Source organism: Desmodus rotundus, unplaced genomic scaffold, assembly GCF_022682495.2.
Source record: "Desmodus rotundus isolate HL8 unplaced genomic scaffold, HLdesRot8A.1 manual_scaffold_395, whole genome shotgun sequence".
NCBI classification, from domain to species: domain Eukaryota; kingdom Metazoa; phylum Chordata; class Mammalia; order Chiroptera; family Phyllostomidae; genus Desmodus; species Desmodus rotundus.
In genome coordinates, this window is record NW_026527473.1 from 2,414 (window position 1) to 14,552 (window position 12,139).

The window sequence follows — 12,139 nt, forward strand, 5'->3', positions numbered from 1 at the left end:
TTTGATTTTTAAATTTTTTAAGGTTTTATTTTTAGAGGGGAAGGGACGGAGAAAGAGAGGGAGAGAAACATCATTGTGTGGTTGCCTCTCACGTGGCCCCCACTGGGGACCCAGCCCGCAACCCAGGCTTGTGCCCTGACTGGGAATCGAACCCGTGACCCTTTGGATCACAGCCTGCACTCAATCCACTGAGCCACACCAGCCAGGGCTCTTACTTATTTGAGTGGTCAGAAAGCAAATGTTGATTAAAGGTGGAAGGCCGAGGAGCAGATGCAGGGACAAGACTGGGACCGTGGGATGAGTCGCAAGAAGAGCAAGCAAAGCCACTGCACCAAGAGAAATGGTCGGCAGCATCAGCTGACTTGGGATGGGTAATGTTTTGATAGCTGGAAAACCTGGGTGAGTTCAGTGAAGAGGAGGTTCGTGCCATTCAGGTTGGTACGGTGGCATTTACTACACAAAAGGTTCAGTGGTGACAGGGACCATGTCCCTCGAAGGGGCTGTGGAAGAAGCACAGAAAGCCTGATTCATAGACGGTGGGAATAGGAAGAGGCTCCCATAACAATCAAGCGGTGAGTTGGGAGGGGTTTTTGAGGAGGGACATGGGACGATGCTCAATCCATCTGCAATGGTCCTACTTCCAAATGAGGTCACATTCTGAGACATTGGGGATGACTTCAATATATCTTTTGGGGGGAGACATAATTCAACTCATACCAGGTGCGGTCTTCAGTAAGGATGAAATTAATGGTGGGATAAATGTGTTCTGTGGATAAGGTTTCACCTTCAGGTGCAAGGTCATGTCCTAAATTGTATACTTGGGACTGACAGATTTTGTCCCCAGATCCCGTGTGTCTCTATGAGCAAGGGCTTGGCTGTGGATATTGGGTGTCGGTGAGTGAGCTGTTGGAATGAATTGAGCAGACAAATAGACCATGCGCACCTCGCTCAGATCAGAGAGGGATTGAAAGGGAACACCAAATCTTTCACGTTAGCATTTAGAGTCCTAGGAAACTAAGCAGGGGCTTCAGTGGGACAAGGAGGCATAACCATCCGTCTGTGAGTGTTGTTGACTTTCCCCGGGGGGAAAGCAAGAAGAGCTTGTGAATGGACATGAAGAGATATGTGAAAGAAAGCAAAGGATGCCCTGACGGGATGTGGCTCGGTTGGTTGGGTGTGTTGCACAAAGTGAAATGCCGCCAGTTCGATTCCCGGTCAGGGCACTTGCTTAGGTTGCAGGTTCAGTCCCCAATTGGGGCACATGTTGGCTAATTAGAGGAGGGGCTGTCTGGGTAAGGAATGGTGAGGAAGAGCTGAAGATATCGATAACAGAAGATACTCTGAGTTACAGCATTCAATTAAAAACCCAGCAGTTTACAGTATCTATTCTGTACTCATTTGTGTTTTTATTTTTTTCTATTTTTGTGAGGAAGAAATACAACTTCAGTGAAATTTATTATATGGTAGCATACAATAGCATATGAGAGGAAAGACACTGCAAAAAGTAGAAAGCAGAAAGGATGCCCTGGCTGGTGTGGCTCAGTGGATTGAGCACTGGCCTGCAAGCCAAAGGGTCACCAGTTTGATTCCCAGTCAGGGCACATGCCTGGGTTGCGGGCCAGGTCCCCAGTAGGGGGCGTGTGAGAGTCAACCACACATTGATGTTTCTCTCCCTCTCTTTCTCCCTTCCCCTCTCGAAAAATAAATTAAATCTTTAAAAAAGTAGAAAGCTGACATTTTTAACATCATTTTGCCTTTAAAATGGCATTTTATTGTGGACAAAAACAATTAACATGATATTACCCTCTTTTTGGTAAAAACCCTCACTGAGGCTATACCCATTGATTTTTTTTTATCTTGTTTTATTAATTTTAGAGGGAATAAGAGGGAGGAAGAGAGGGAGAGAAACATTGATGTGAGAGAGAAACATCAATCAGTTGCCTCCCATATGCACCCTGGTCGATATTTTCTCTGCCTCTCTTTCTCCCTTCCCCTCTCTCTAAAAATAAAAAGAAAAGAAAGCAAAGGAGATGTTAACCCAGTAAAGTGGGTGGTATCAGAAGATACACAGAGAGGCTTAGGTTGGGACCATTTTATTTACAGCCTACAGGTCTTGGACTAACTGTATCCCAACAGTAACATTGGGGTCCTTGATGGGGAAGGTGGGAGTGTTGCAGGGGCCAGAGGCCGTGTTGAGTGATGGGCTGGTGGCCCTGGAGAGCCTGTAGTGTCAGAGCGTGTTTCAGGAGGGGCATGAAAGGATCTACGGCCACTGTAAGAGGCTCTGCCTCCGAGATGGACCCTAGGACCACTGTTGTGCTAGAGACCCAAAGAGAATCAGGAATGCGGGTTAGCACAGCTTGACTTCGTGGGCCAGAGGGAGAGGTGGATGGGTTGCTTTGGGGCGGGGAGAATGAAGGGTAGCCGCCCAGAGGAGCAGTCAGGGACTGTGAGGAATAAGCTCTCTCACAAACGTGCCAGGTTAACATTCCAGATTGATAGGGCATCCCCTCTGAAAAGATTGACTGAAGTAGTTTAAGTAAGAAACTGCTGGGTAGTAAGGGACCTGGGACAGAGAGTGGCTTAGACAAGGGTAAGCCGCGTGGCAAACCGTGGCATCTCATCACGCCATGACGGTGTACTGGGGCAGGACTGTGAGACACCACTGGGGGCGGGGTGGCCCTGGGATCTATCAAAACGGTGGCAGCAAGTCCATTAATGGGGATGGTCACTTCCTCCTGAGGGTTGGGTGGTATTCACGGGCAAGGGAAGAAAGTCTGCTGGAAGGGAGTCGTTGGGGAGACAATCCTAGGCTCAAATTCCTTTTATTTTAAAACTGGGCAGTCTCAAGTCCAGTGTCCCTTTATACTGTCTACATGTGTCTCTATCAAGATTAGGTTTTGTGGTATCTGATGGCCCTGCAAAAATGGACTTTTTTGTTTGTTTTAAGTTGTAGGACCTTAAATGGTGTGTGGATTTGATTTTGTCTACCATGGCATCCTCATCGTGTTGGGCTGGCTCACGGAATTCTTTGATTGGGGCTTTTTTTTTTTCTTCAGATAACGTCTCTAATTTCTGATCTCAGGATATTAAATCTAGTGGCGGGTTTCCGCATATTTCCTAGCCCGGCCTGGCCTTGGAGATGGATTTGTCTCTCTGTTTCTAGATCTTAGATCACTTCTAGAGGGAGAGGAATTCAGGATTGAGTCTAAGGGACATTCGCCACTAGTGTTAGCTTGGATAACAGCGTGAGGGTGTTCTGGTTCATTCCGAGATTGTCATTTCACTGAGGCTCATTCGGCTTTTTCAAATCAAAGAGCTGCAGTTCCGGAACTGACCAGCAGATGGACTCATCGATATAAACTGGGAAGACAGGAGGAGCAAGCTCCAGGGACTACCAGCCTAAATTGCCTGCTAAAGACGGACGTTTTTACCTGGCTCCAGGAAGTCTTTAACTAAGACGTGTAAAAGTCTGAGTGTGACCCAGGTGCAAAGAGGACGTGCCCTGGTGCACACTCCCACTTCACTCACCCTCAGCTCTGGGACCAAGAGTCTGGCTGACACTGGGGAGCGGGAGGGCAGGGGCCAAAGATGGAGAGATGTTCCCTCTGCCGACAACCTCAGGGATTAGAAGTCAGCTCAGGAGACTTAGTTCTCCCTGGCCCTCAGGCTCGCTGTAGGCTGCCCTAGCCTGCGGGGCTCCCCGGCCCTGCCCTGCCCACTCTGGGTCGTCACTGTCCAGGGACAAGTCTGTCTGTCTCCCCACCAAATGGTGAGCCAGCTGAGGGTAGGGCCTGGGGTGTCTTGGTCACCACTGTGTCCCCAGCATCACCCAGCAGTGTGACAAATGGATGAACCAGGGAGTGAGCACATTTAGTGTGGCAGTCACCACCTCAATCTAAAGTAGCAAACATTTTACGTGTCAGCTTTATACTACAGACCAGACCTCAGTGCTTGCGTGGCCGTTATTAATAGCTGTGATTAGGAATAACAGCACCAAATATAAAATGCATCAAACAAGCCATGAGATTACTTTTTTTTCTCTAAATCCTCCATCCCTCCGTCTGTCCTCCCCCTCCCCATCCAGTCATATTCCTTCCATCGCTCCTCCAGTTCTAACTCTCCAGTCTGTTACTCTCCCCTCTCCTCCCTATTCGACCTCCAAACCTTCTCTTCTACTCTCCCTTCCTGGCAATCCTCTATATTATCCACCTGTTAGTTCTCTTCCCAAAACTCCTACCCATCTCTCCTCTTCCCCCCCTTCCCCCCCCGCCTGCTTTTTAGGCAGCCCTCCCTCCAGGTGCTCAGCATACCCACGATACAAGACGTGTGGCCAGAGACCGTGGCCAAGGGGACAGAGATGAGTCCGTTTTAATTGTTGGAGAATTAACTTTGGAAATAACTCCCAGCACCTCCCCCATGCTCCTCCCCCGCGGCGTGTCCCATCCAGGTTGGGCAGCAAGTCGCTTCCTCTACAGCAGTTCATCGCTGGGATGGTGTACAGGGCCACTCCCCGAGTAGGGAGGACAGCATCACGGGGCAGCCGGGGGTGAGGGCACGGAGCCTCAGAGGACGCTGATGCGCTGGGCCAGCCCCTGCATCTCGTGGTCCTGCGGTGGGAGGGCCCCCTCGAGATCCCTGTCGGCGGGCAGACCCGGCCCGGGCAGGGGGTGCTCCGCCACGAACTGCTCCCAGCGCGCATCGTCACTCTCGTGGGTGATATACCGCTCGCCCATCTTCCCCTCCAGCTCTCGGAGGTCCAGCCACGTCTGGTACTCCTAGGCCCGGGAAACCAGGAGTTAGCTCCGGGGCTGCACCGAGAGCAGCCCTCAACGACCCAGCGCTAGGTACCAAAGGTGAAGCCTTCACAACCTACTCAGCCAATCAAGAGAGATGCAGCTCCAACCCCGCTTCCACAGCCCAGCCAATGGGAGGCTCAGCCACGTTCCCCATCCAACGAAACGTACCACACCCTTCACTACCACAGGGCCAATGAGATCTCCTCCCAGCCCCACCCCCTGCATCACCTGTAACCACGGGTGGCTGAGAGACTTGTCCACGCTGTAGCGCTTGCGCATCTTCACCTGCAGCAGGTTGTTGATGAGGTCTATGGCTGCGTGGGGAGACAGACAGCTCAAGCCCTGCGGGGTGAGGGCCGACAGGCCACCCCGGCCTACTTGCTGCCCATCCAGGCCTTCCTTCTGCACTGGCCCACGTGGCTCGGAAGCCTCACCTGCGTCAATCACTCACCCACCCATTTCCTCATTAAGTCACAAATTTGTTTCCCTCCCCCACGTGTGACACACATACTAAATCCTACCAACCTTCGAGTCTCTACCTCAGTTTCCCCATTCTTAGGGCGCCATCATAAGTTTGTCATACGCAGGTACATACAGGTACACCTACTACTTTTCACTTAATATTTTTCTTTAAGCCAACTCATTTGTCCAAGATGTAATACGAAGTGGACAAAGCAAGGTGAAAATAGCATGTATGGTACGCTACCATCTGTGTAAAAAGGGGAAATAAGAGAATCTATGTCCACATACTTGCTTGCATAATACAGAGTGGGGCAAAAGTAGGTTTACAGTTGTTCAAATGGAAAATAATTCAATAATTAATAAAATAATACAAGAATAAACTCTCTTTGGCATACTCAGAACTGTAAACCTCCTTTTGCCCGCCCCTGTCTAAAAGAGACTTGTAACAGTCACTTGCCTTTGGGAAGAACGGCAGACACAGGAGCGAGAGAGAATTTTCACCCTTTGTGTATTTACAAATTTGAACCATGTGACTAAGTAAAAATCAATACAATTTTGTGAATCACTTCACTTTCTAAGGCGAAAATGAATCGATATAAAACGAAAACTTCCCGTCACCCTGATCGATGGAAATCCAAAGATCACCTGCCGTGTCCACAAGAAAATGAAAATAAACAATGTGAGTGGGTGGTAGTTAGTCACCAGCTTCCCGCAGAACGCCCAGAGGCCAAGGCACTTCTCTAAGAAAGGGAGGATTAGCGAGTATCAGCCATTCAAGACAAGCCAGCACTTGTCTGGGGCTCTCTCCTCCATCAGAGGCCTTGAAGGACAAAGGCCTCACTGTGCGAGCCCCTCCGAGCACAGGCCCTGTCTCCACGGGCGCTCTGTTCTGGTCAACGCCACGGCTCCCTCACGCACACCCACCCACACTCAACCTCACTCATGCACACTTGACACCCTTACTGAGAGACTTCTGAGCAGGTCCGGAAGCCAACCCGAGGGCCTCCAGTGTGACTCCTGGACCTAAGTCAATCCACGTGCTCGTTGCTTCGTGCTTACCTCTCTTAGGCCCGCCACCAACTGTTCCTGCACCGTGGACCCCTCACGTCAGCCCCACCCCCACCCTGTTCCATGAGGTCACACCCCTCCATAGAGGGCCTTACCCCTCCCCTGTTCACAGACCACTCAACAACCTTCTCTTCAACTTATCTCGGCATTCCCAGAATCTAGCCCAGTCCGGACCAGGCACACAGTAGGGACTCAGCATGTCCTTGTTGAATAAATTCCCATACTCCCTCTTGGCCTGAGATCCTGGCTACAGGACCTGCCCCATGTTCTAACTTCTTTAGGGCTTCTTCTCTTAGCCCCGCCCTTGGCCCACCCCCACACCTGGCTCCGCCCCAACATTGTGGGCACCAGGACTTACTTTCCCGGGCAAGTGACAAAGGCAGGGGCCAAGTCTCAAGGCCCAGTGCCACTACCTGGCTACTACAGCAAAGCCCCTATCTGCAGACATCCTAAAGTCTGCCTCGTCCTGACTCCCCTTGCAGCTCACACTTCTCCGCACCCCAGGTTCCAGCTGTGACTTTGGTCTATGGGCTTGCAGACAGCTTCAGAAACCCTCCATGGCCCTGCCCCTCCTCTAGCCACGCCCCTAAACCCGCCCCCAGGCCCCAGTCCCTAGTCTACGCCAGCACCCAGCAAATTAGTCAAGCCCTTTTGCGGTCAAAGCCCAAAGACTGCAGGCCCTGGCTAACACCTTGGGAGAATCTGCCCCTCCTCCTGGCACCCCAGCCGTTTGGCTTCCTCAGGTCCAGTCTCCCTTCAGGTCTGGTCCTAGAAAGGCCACTCCCAGTTCAGGCCCCAAGACACCAACCAAGAGTCTGTCTTAGCGCTACTGGGCACTCCGTTTCCAACCCACATAACGCAGCCTAGGCCTGAGTCTGGGGCCCTGGTTCCATACATGCCCCTGAGTCCCTGCCCCAAAGTTCCAGGTCCAGGGTGCCTCACAGTTTAAAGGACTGACCTTCTCAGTGCCCCGCCCCATGTCTAGGCTCCACCCAGGCAGTTTCAGGGTCCACCCCTCTCGTGGCCCCGCCCACTCTTGCTACCAGCCATGCCAAGATCCCTGCGCACCTCCAGCGGAGATGCAGCTCCAGGGACAAGCCGGGTACATGAAGGCGGCGTTCTGGATCTGGTCGTTGATGTCCTCATCCTCATTGAAAGGGAACGTCCCACTGAGGCTGACATACATGATCACGCCCACTGACCACATGTCCAGCGAGCGGTTGTAGCCCTGGTTGAGAAGCACCTCGGGCGCCAGGTAGGCTGGCGTGCCCACCACTGAGCGCCGGAATGACTTCTCGCCGATGATGCGGGCGAAGCCGAAGTCACAGAGCTTCACCTGCCAAGGTGAAGGGCAGAGGGTCTGAAAAGGTGTTGAGGATGCAAACCCCACCTGGTCTCACACCCATCCATCACAGTTCTCTAGAGCAGGGGTGTCAAACTCATTTTCACCGGGGGCCACAGCAGCCTCGCAGGTGCCTTCAAAGAAAGGGCCGAATGTAACTTCAGGACTGTATAAATGTCACTCCTCCTTAACTAGGGGCAAGGAGCTCGGTGCTGCCACCAGGTAGAAACAAAATGCCGGGCAGGCAGATAAAACAAGGTGGAGGGCGGGATTCAGCCTGAGGGCCTTGTGTTTGCCACCTGTGCTCTAGAGAATATCAAATATTGGTTTGAATCCAAGCTCCTCCACTCACTAGCCAAGGGACCCTGGGCAAGTGACTTCCACTCTCTGTGCCTCAGTTTCCTGACCTGTATCAGGAGGAGGAGCATACCAGCACCTGCCTCAATGGCTGTCATAGGGGTTCTACGAGTTAACCCATCTAAAGCTCACAAGACAACCCTGGCTGGTGTGGCTCAGTGGATTGAGCATTGGCCTGTAAACCAAAGGGTCGCTGGTTCGATTCCCAGTCAGGGCACATGCCTGGGTTGCAGACCAAGTCTCCAGTGAGGGGCATACAGGAGGCAACCACACATTGATGTCTCTTTCCCTCTCTCCCTCCCTTCCCTTCTCTCTAAAAATAAATAAAATCTTTAAAATAAATAAACCTCACAAGACAATAAGAGCCCAGCCACTATACCTGTCATGCAGAACAGGTCTTACTCTTTCTTTCCATTTCACACAATGGAGATGCGTAGAGTCCCTACATGAAAGGCCAGCTGTAGGGACTGGCAGAGTAAGCCCACGTCAAGGGTCAGGTGCAGTGTCTGGCAGACAGAGCCTTGGTGATCTCAGGCAAGGGACCTAACTTCTCCCAGCCTGTTTTGTTGTCTGTATTGGGCATGTTAATAGCAGCTTCCTCTCCAGCTTCCTCGTGGATTAAAGGGGACCGGGCAGGTAAACTACTGGTTGGGGCGGTAGCAGACAGCAACAGGTGTGTGCCCAGCTTTCCCTGTTGGTGGAGGCAGTCTAGGACAGGTTTTGGAGCCAGCAAGACTTGGCTTCAAGGTCCCGCCCTGCTGTCTACCTCTGCGTGGCCACCTCTGTTCATGTATTGTCCCTCCCCTGCTCAAATCCTCGCCTGGCTTACTTACTATTGCTCTTCAGATAAAGTCCAGAGTCCTAGAGGCCCCAAGCCTCTGCTGCCTTCAAAAGCAGCCACACCCCAACCCTGACCTGAATCCCAACATGAGAGCCATAGTACTCTTTCCTAAGATCCTTTTCCTTTTAAAAAAATTTATTTATTTAGAGAGAGGGGAAGGCAGGGAGAAACAGGGAGAGAAACATCAATCAGGTTGCCCTCTGCACGCTCCCTGACCGCGGACCGAACCGGCAACCTAGGCACATGCTCTGACTGGGAATCGAACTCACCACCTTTAGGTTTGTGGTATGACACTCAACCAAATGAGCGACACTGACCAGGGCAGATCCTTTTCCTTTTTGACAGACCTTGGAGATCTTGTCCTTGTCTAAGGTCCACCCTTTTCTACAGATCTTACAATGGAAAATTATTCAGCCATAAAAATAAATAACCTTGCAAATATTAACTAAGTGAAAGAAGTCAGTTACGAAGGACCACATGTGATACTATTGTATACTTCATTTGTATGAAATGTCCAGGATAGGCCACTCCACTGAGGATAATGTTGTAAAATTGACTGTGGCGACGGTTGTACAACTCTGTGAACACACTAAAAGCCACTGAATTGTACACTTTAAAAGGGTGACTGGTGCCCTGATTAGTGTGGTTCAATTGGTTGGGCGTCACCCCACAATGCTAAAGGTCACCTGTTAAGATTCCCAGTCAGGGCACATGCCTAGGTTGCAAGTTTGGTCCCTGGTTGGGAAGGGGGTAGGTGGGTATGAGAGGCAACCAATCAATGCTTCTCTCTCACATCAATGTTTCTCTCTCCCTCCCTTCCCTTCTCTCTAATAAAGAAATAAATAAATATTTTTTTAACTTTATTTCACCTTTAAAAAATTTTTCATTTCACTAGTTTCTTTTTACTTTCTCTTTCAGTGTATTTTTTTTTTTTAATGTGGCTACTAGAAAATGTAAAGTGATAAATATGGTTCACGTTAGATTCCTGGTGGACACTATCACTCAGAAGCAGGGGTTCAAGCTCGGCAACCTTGCCATTTAGGGCGCGATAGTCCTTTGCTCCCAGGCTGTGCTCTGGCAGATGTTCAGCAACACTCCTAGCTGCCAGTAGCAACCCTGCCCTCCAACGGTTGGGCACCCAAAAACGTCTCCAAGATTGTCGCATGTCCCCTGGGGGAGGGGGTGCAAAATCGCCCCCAGATGTAAACCACTGCTAGAGATGAACAATTTGGGGGTTCAGGGATGGGGATATCTCGATCTACCACAGACCCTACCGCTCCAACATTAGGAACCTGGCATGCAGCAGGCACACAGTAAGCTTTAGTGGACTAAAACGAACCTCTGGCTTTTGAAATGGAATGAATTACATGATTGTAAAATGTGGGTAAGAAATCAAAACAGCCACAGGGATGTGGAAGGGCTCAGTGAGAAACTGTAACTAGAGGCCCTTACACGTAGTAGGTACTCAGTACACTGTAGCTGTTACAACTGTCGCCCCTGGCTCTGCCCCTAAGTAGGGTCTCCTCACCTAGTCAGGAGGTGGTCGAGCTGTTTTCTTTCTTTCTTTTTTTAATCATTATTATTTTAAAGACTTTATTTATTTAGTGTTTTAGAGAGAGGGGAAGGGAAGGAGAAAGAGAGGAAGAGAGACATCAATGTGTGGTTGCCTCTCGAGCACCCCCTACTGGGGACCTGGTCCGCAACTGATGCAGGTGCCCTGACGGGAAATCGAACTGGCGACCCTTTGGTTCGCAGGCCGGTGCTCAATCCACTAAGCTACACCAGCCAGGGTTACCCTGTTTCTTTCCTCCTTTCCCCGCTGTTTTCTGTTTTCTTTTCACACAGCAGGCAGCCATCGCGGACAGTGAAGACCAGGCAACACCAGAGAGGCCGGAACAACAAGCCAGCAGAAGCTGTCATCCCTAACACCATGTGACTTACGTTTTCAGCCCCAGAATGCTTATGCTGGACTGTACATGAGTGGTAAACAAGCCTGTATTTCAGCCACTGTCATCGTGATTAATACAACACACCCCACCTGCCACCAGTGTGGGCTGGACTTCCCAAGTTCTGGGGGACACGTAACTGACCTGGGGAAATGGGTCGGCCGATGCCAGCAACACATTTTCCGGTTTCAGGTCGCAGTGCACGATGTTCTTGAAGTGCAGGTGTCTCAAAGCCACCAGGATCTGAGGAGAGGCGATGGGACCAGTCAGAAAGGTGGAAAGGGGTCTGCCCCAGATTCTGCCTTCAGCAGCCAGCCCTCCAAACCCCACTCATGCCCTTCTCTGCACCCCTAAAGATGCCCTCGGGGGCCAAAGGAGGCATTGGAGCACCACAGAAAAGTCTCAGAACCCCAGCACTATGCCTGGGATAGGAGTCCAACCCATAATCCTAGAAAGGCTGAACTGGAACAGTGGGTTTGGGAAGATCTGGAGAGTCTGTGGCTTGTGCTAAGCTCTTGATGAAAAACAGAGCTATGAAGCCCTGGCCACGTGGCTTGGTTGGTTGGAGCATTGTCTTGTAGATGAAAAGGTTGCGGGTTCGATTCCCTGTTGGGATGCATATGAGAGGCAACCAATCGATGTTCCTCACATTAATGCCTCTCTCTCTCAATCCCCCTTCTCTCTCTAAATCAATAAACATATCCTCAGGTGAGGATAAAAAAAAACTATTAGCCCTGGCTGCTGTGGCTCAGTGGATTGAGTGCCAGCCTGCAAACCCAAGGGTCGCTGGTTCGATTCCTAGTCAGGCAGTCAGGGCACATGCCTGGGTTGTGGGCCGGGTGCCCAGTGGGGGGTGTGCTAGAGGCAACCACACATTGATGTTTCTCTCCCTCTCTTTCTCCCTTCTCTCCCCTTCATCTAAAGATAAATAAATAAAAAAAATTTTAAATTTAAAAACTATTAATATAGCAGCGGCTTTTAAGGAGGTACTATTGTGTGACAATTTCTAAAAAGATTTAATTTATTTATTTTCAGAGAGAGGGAAAGGGAGGGAGAAAGAGAGGGAGAGAAACATGGATCAGCTGCCTCTCCTACACACCCCCACCTGGGGACAGTACCCGCAGCCCAGGCACGTGTCCTGACCAGGAACTGAACAGGTGGTGACCTTTTGCTTTGCAGTAGGACATCCAACCAACTGAGCCACACCGGCTGTGACTCATTTTTTTAAAAAAATTTTTACCCATTAAACAGTTAATCCAAACAATCCAAACAATACCGATATGACGTGTTATATATACCCAATGCTATACTCTTCAGAGGCAGG

General features: G+C 50.5%; 1 protein-coding gene across 1 annotated transcript in view; it reads right to left on the reverse strand.

Moving 5' to 3' along the window:
- Window positions 1-3,952: 3,952 nt before the first annotated feature.
- PRKD2 (protein kinase D2) overlaps window positions 3,953-12,139 on the reverse strand; it is a gene marked incomplete at its 5' end in the record, with an annotated part of 31,484 nt that continues 23,297 nt past the window's right edge. Inside the window, 4 exon segments of the mRNA XM_024569491.4 lie at window positions 3,953-4,778; window positions 5,028-5,113; window positions 7,398-7,665; window positions 10,960-11,058. Coding sequence (XP_024425259.3) covers window positions 4,566-4,778; window positions 5,028-5,113; window positions 7,398-7,665; window positions 10,960-11,058 — 666 coding nt within the window.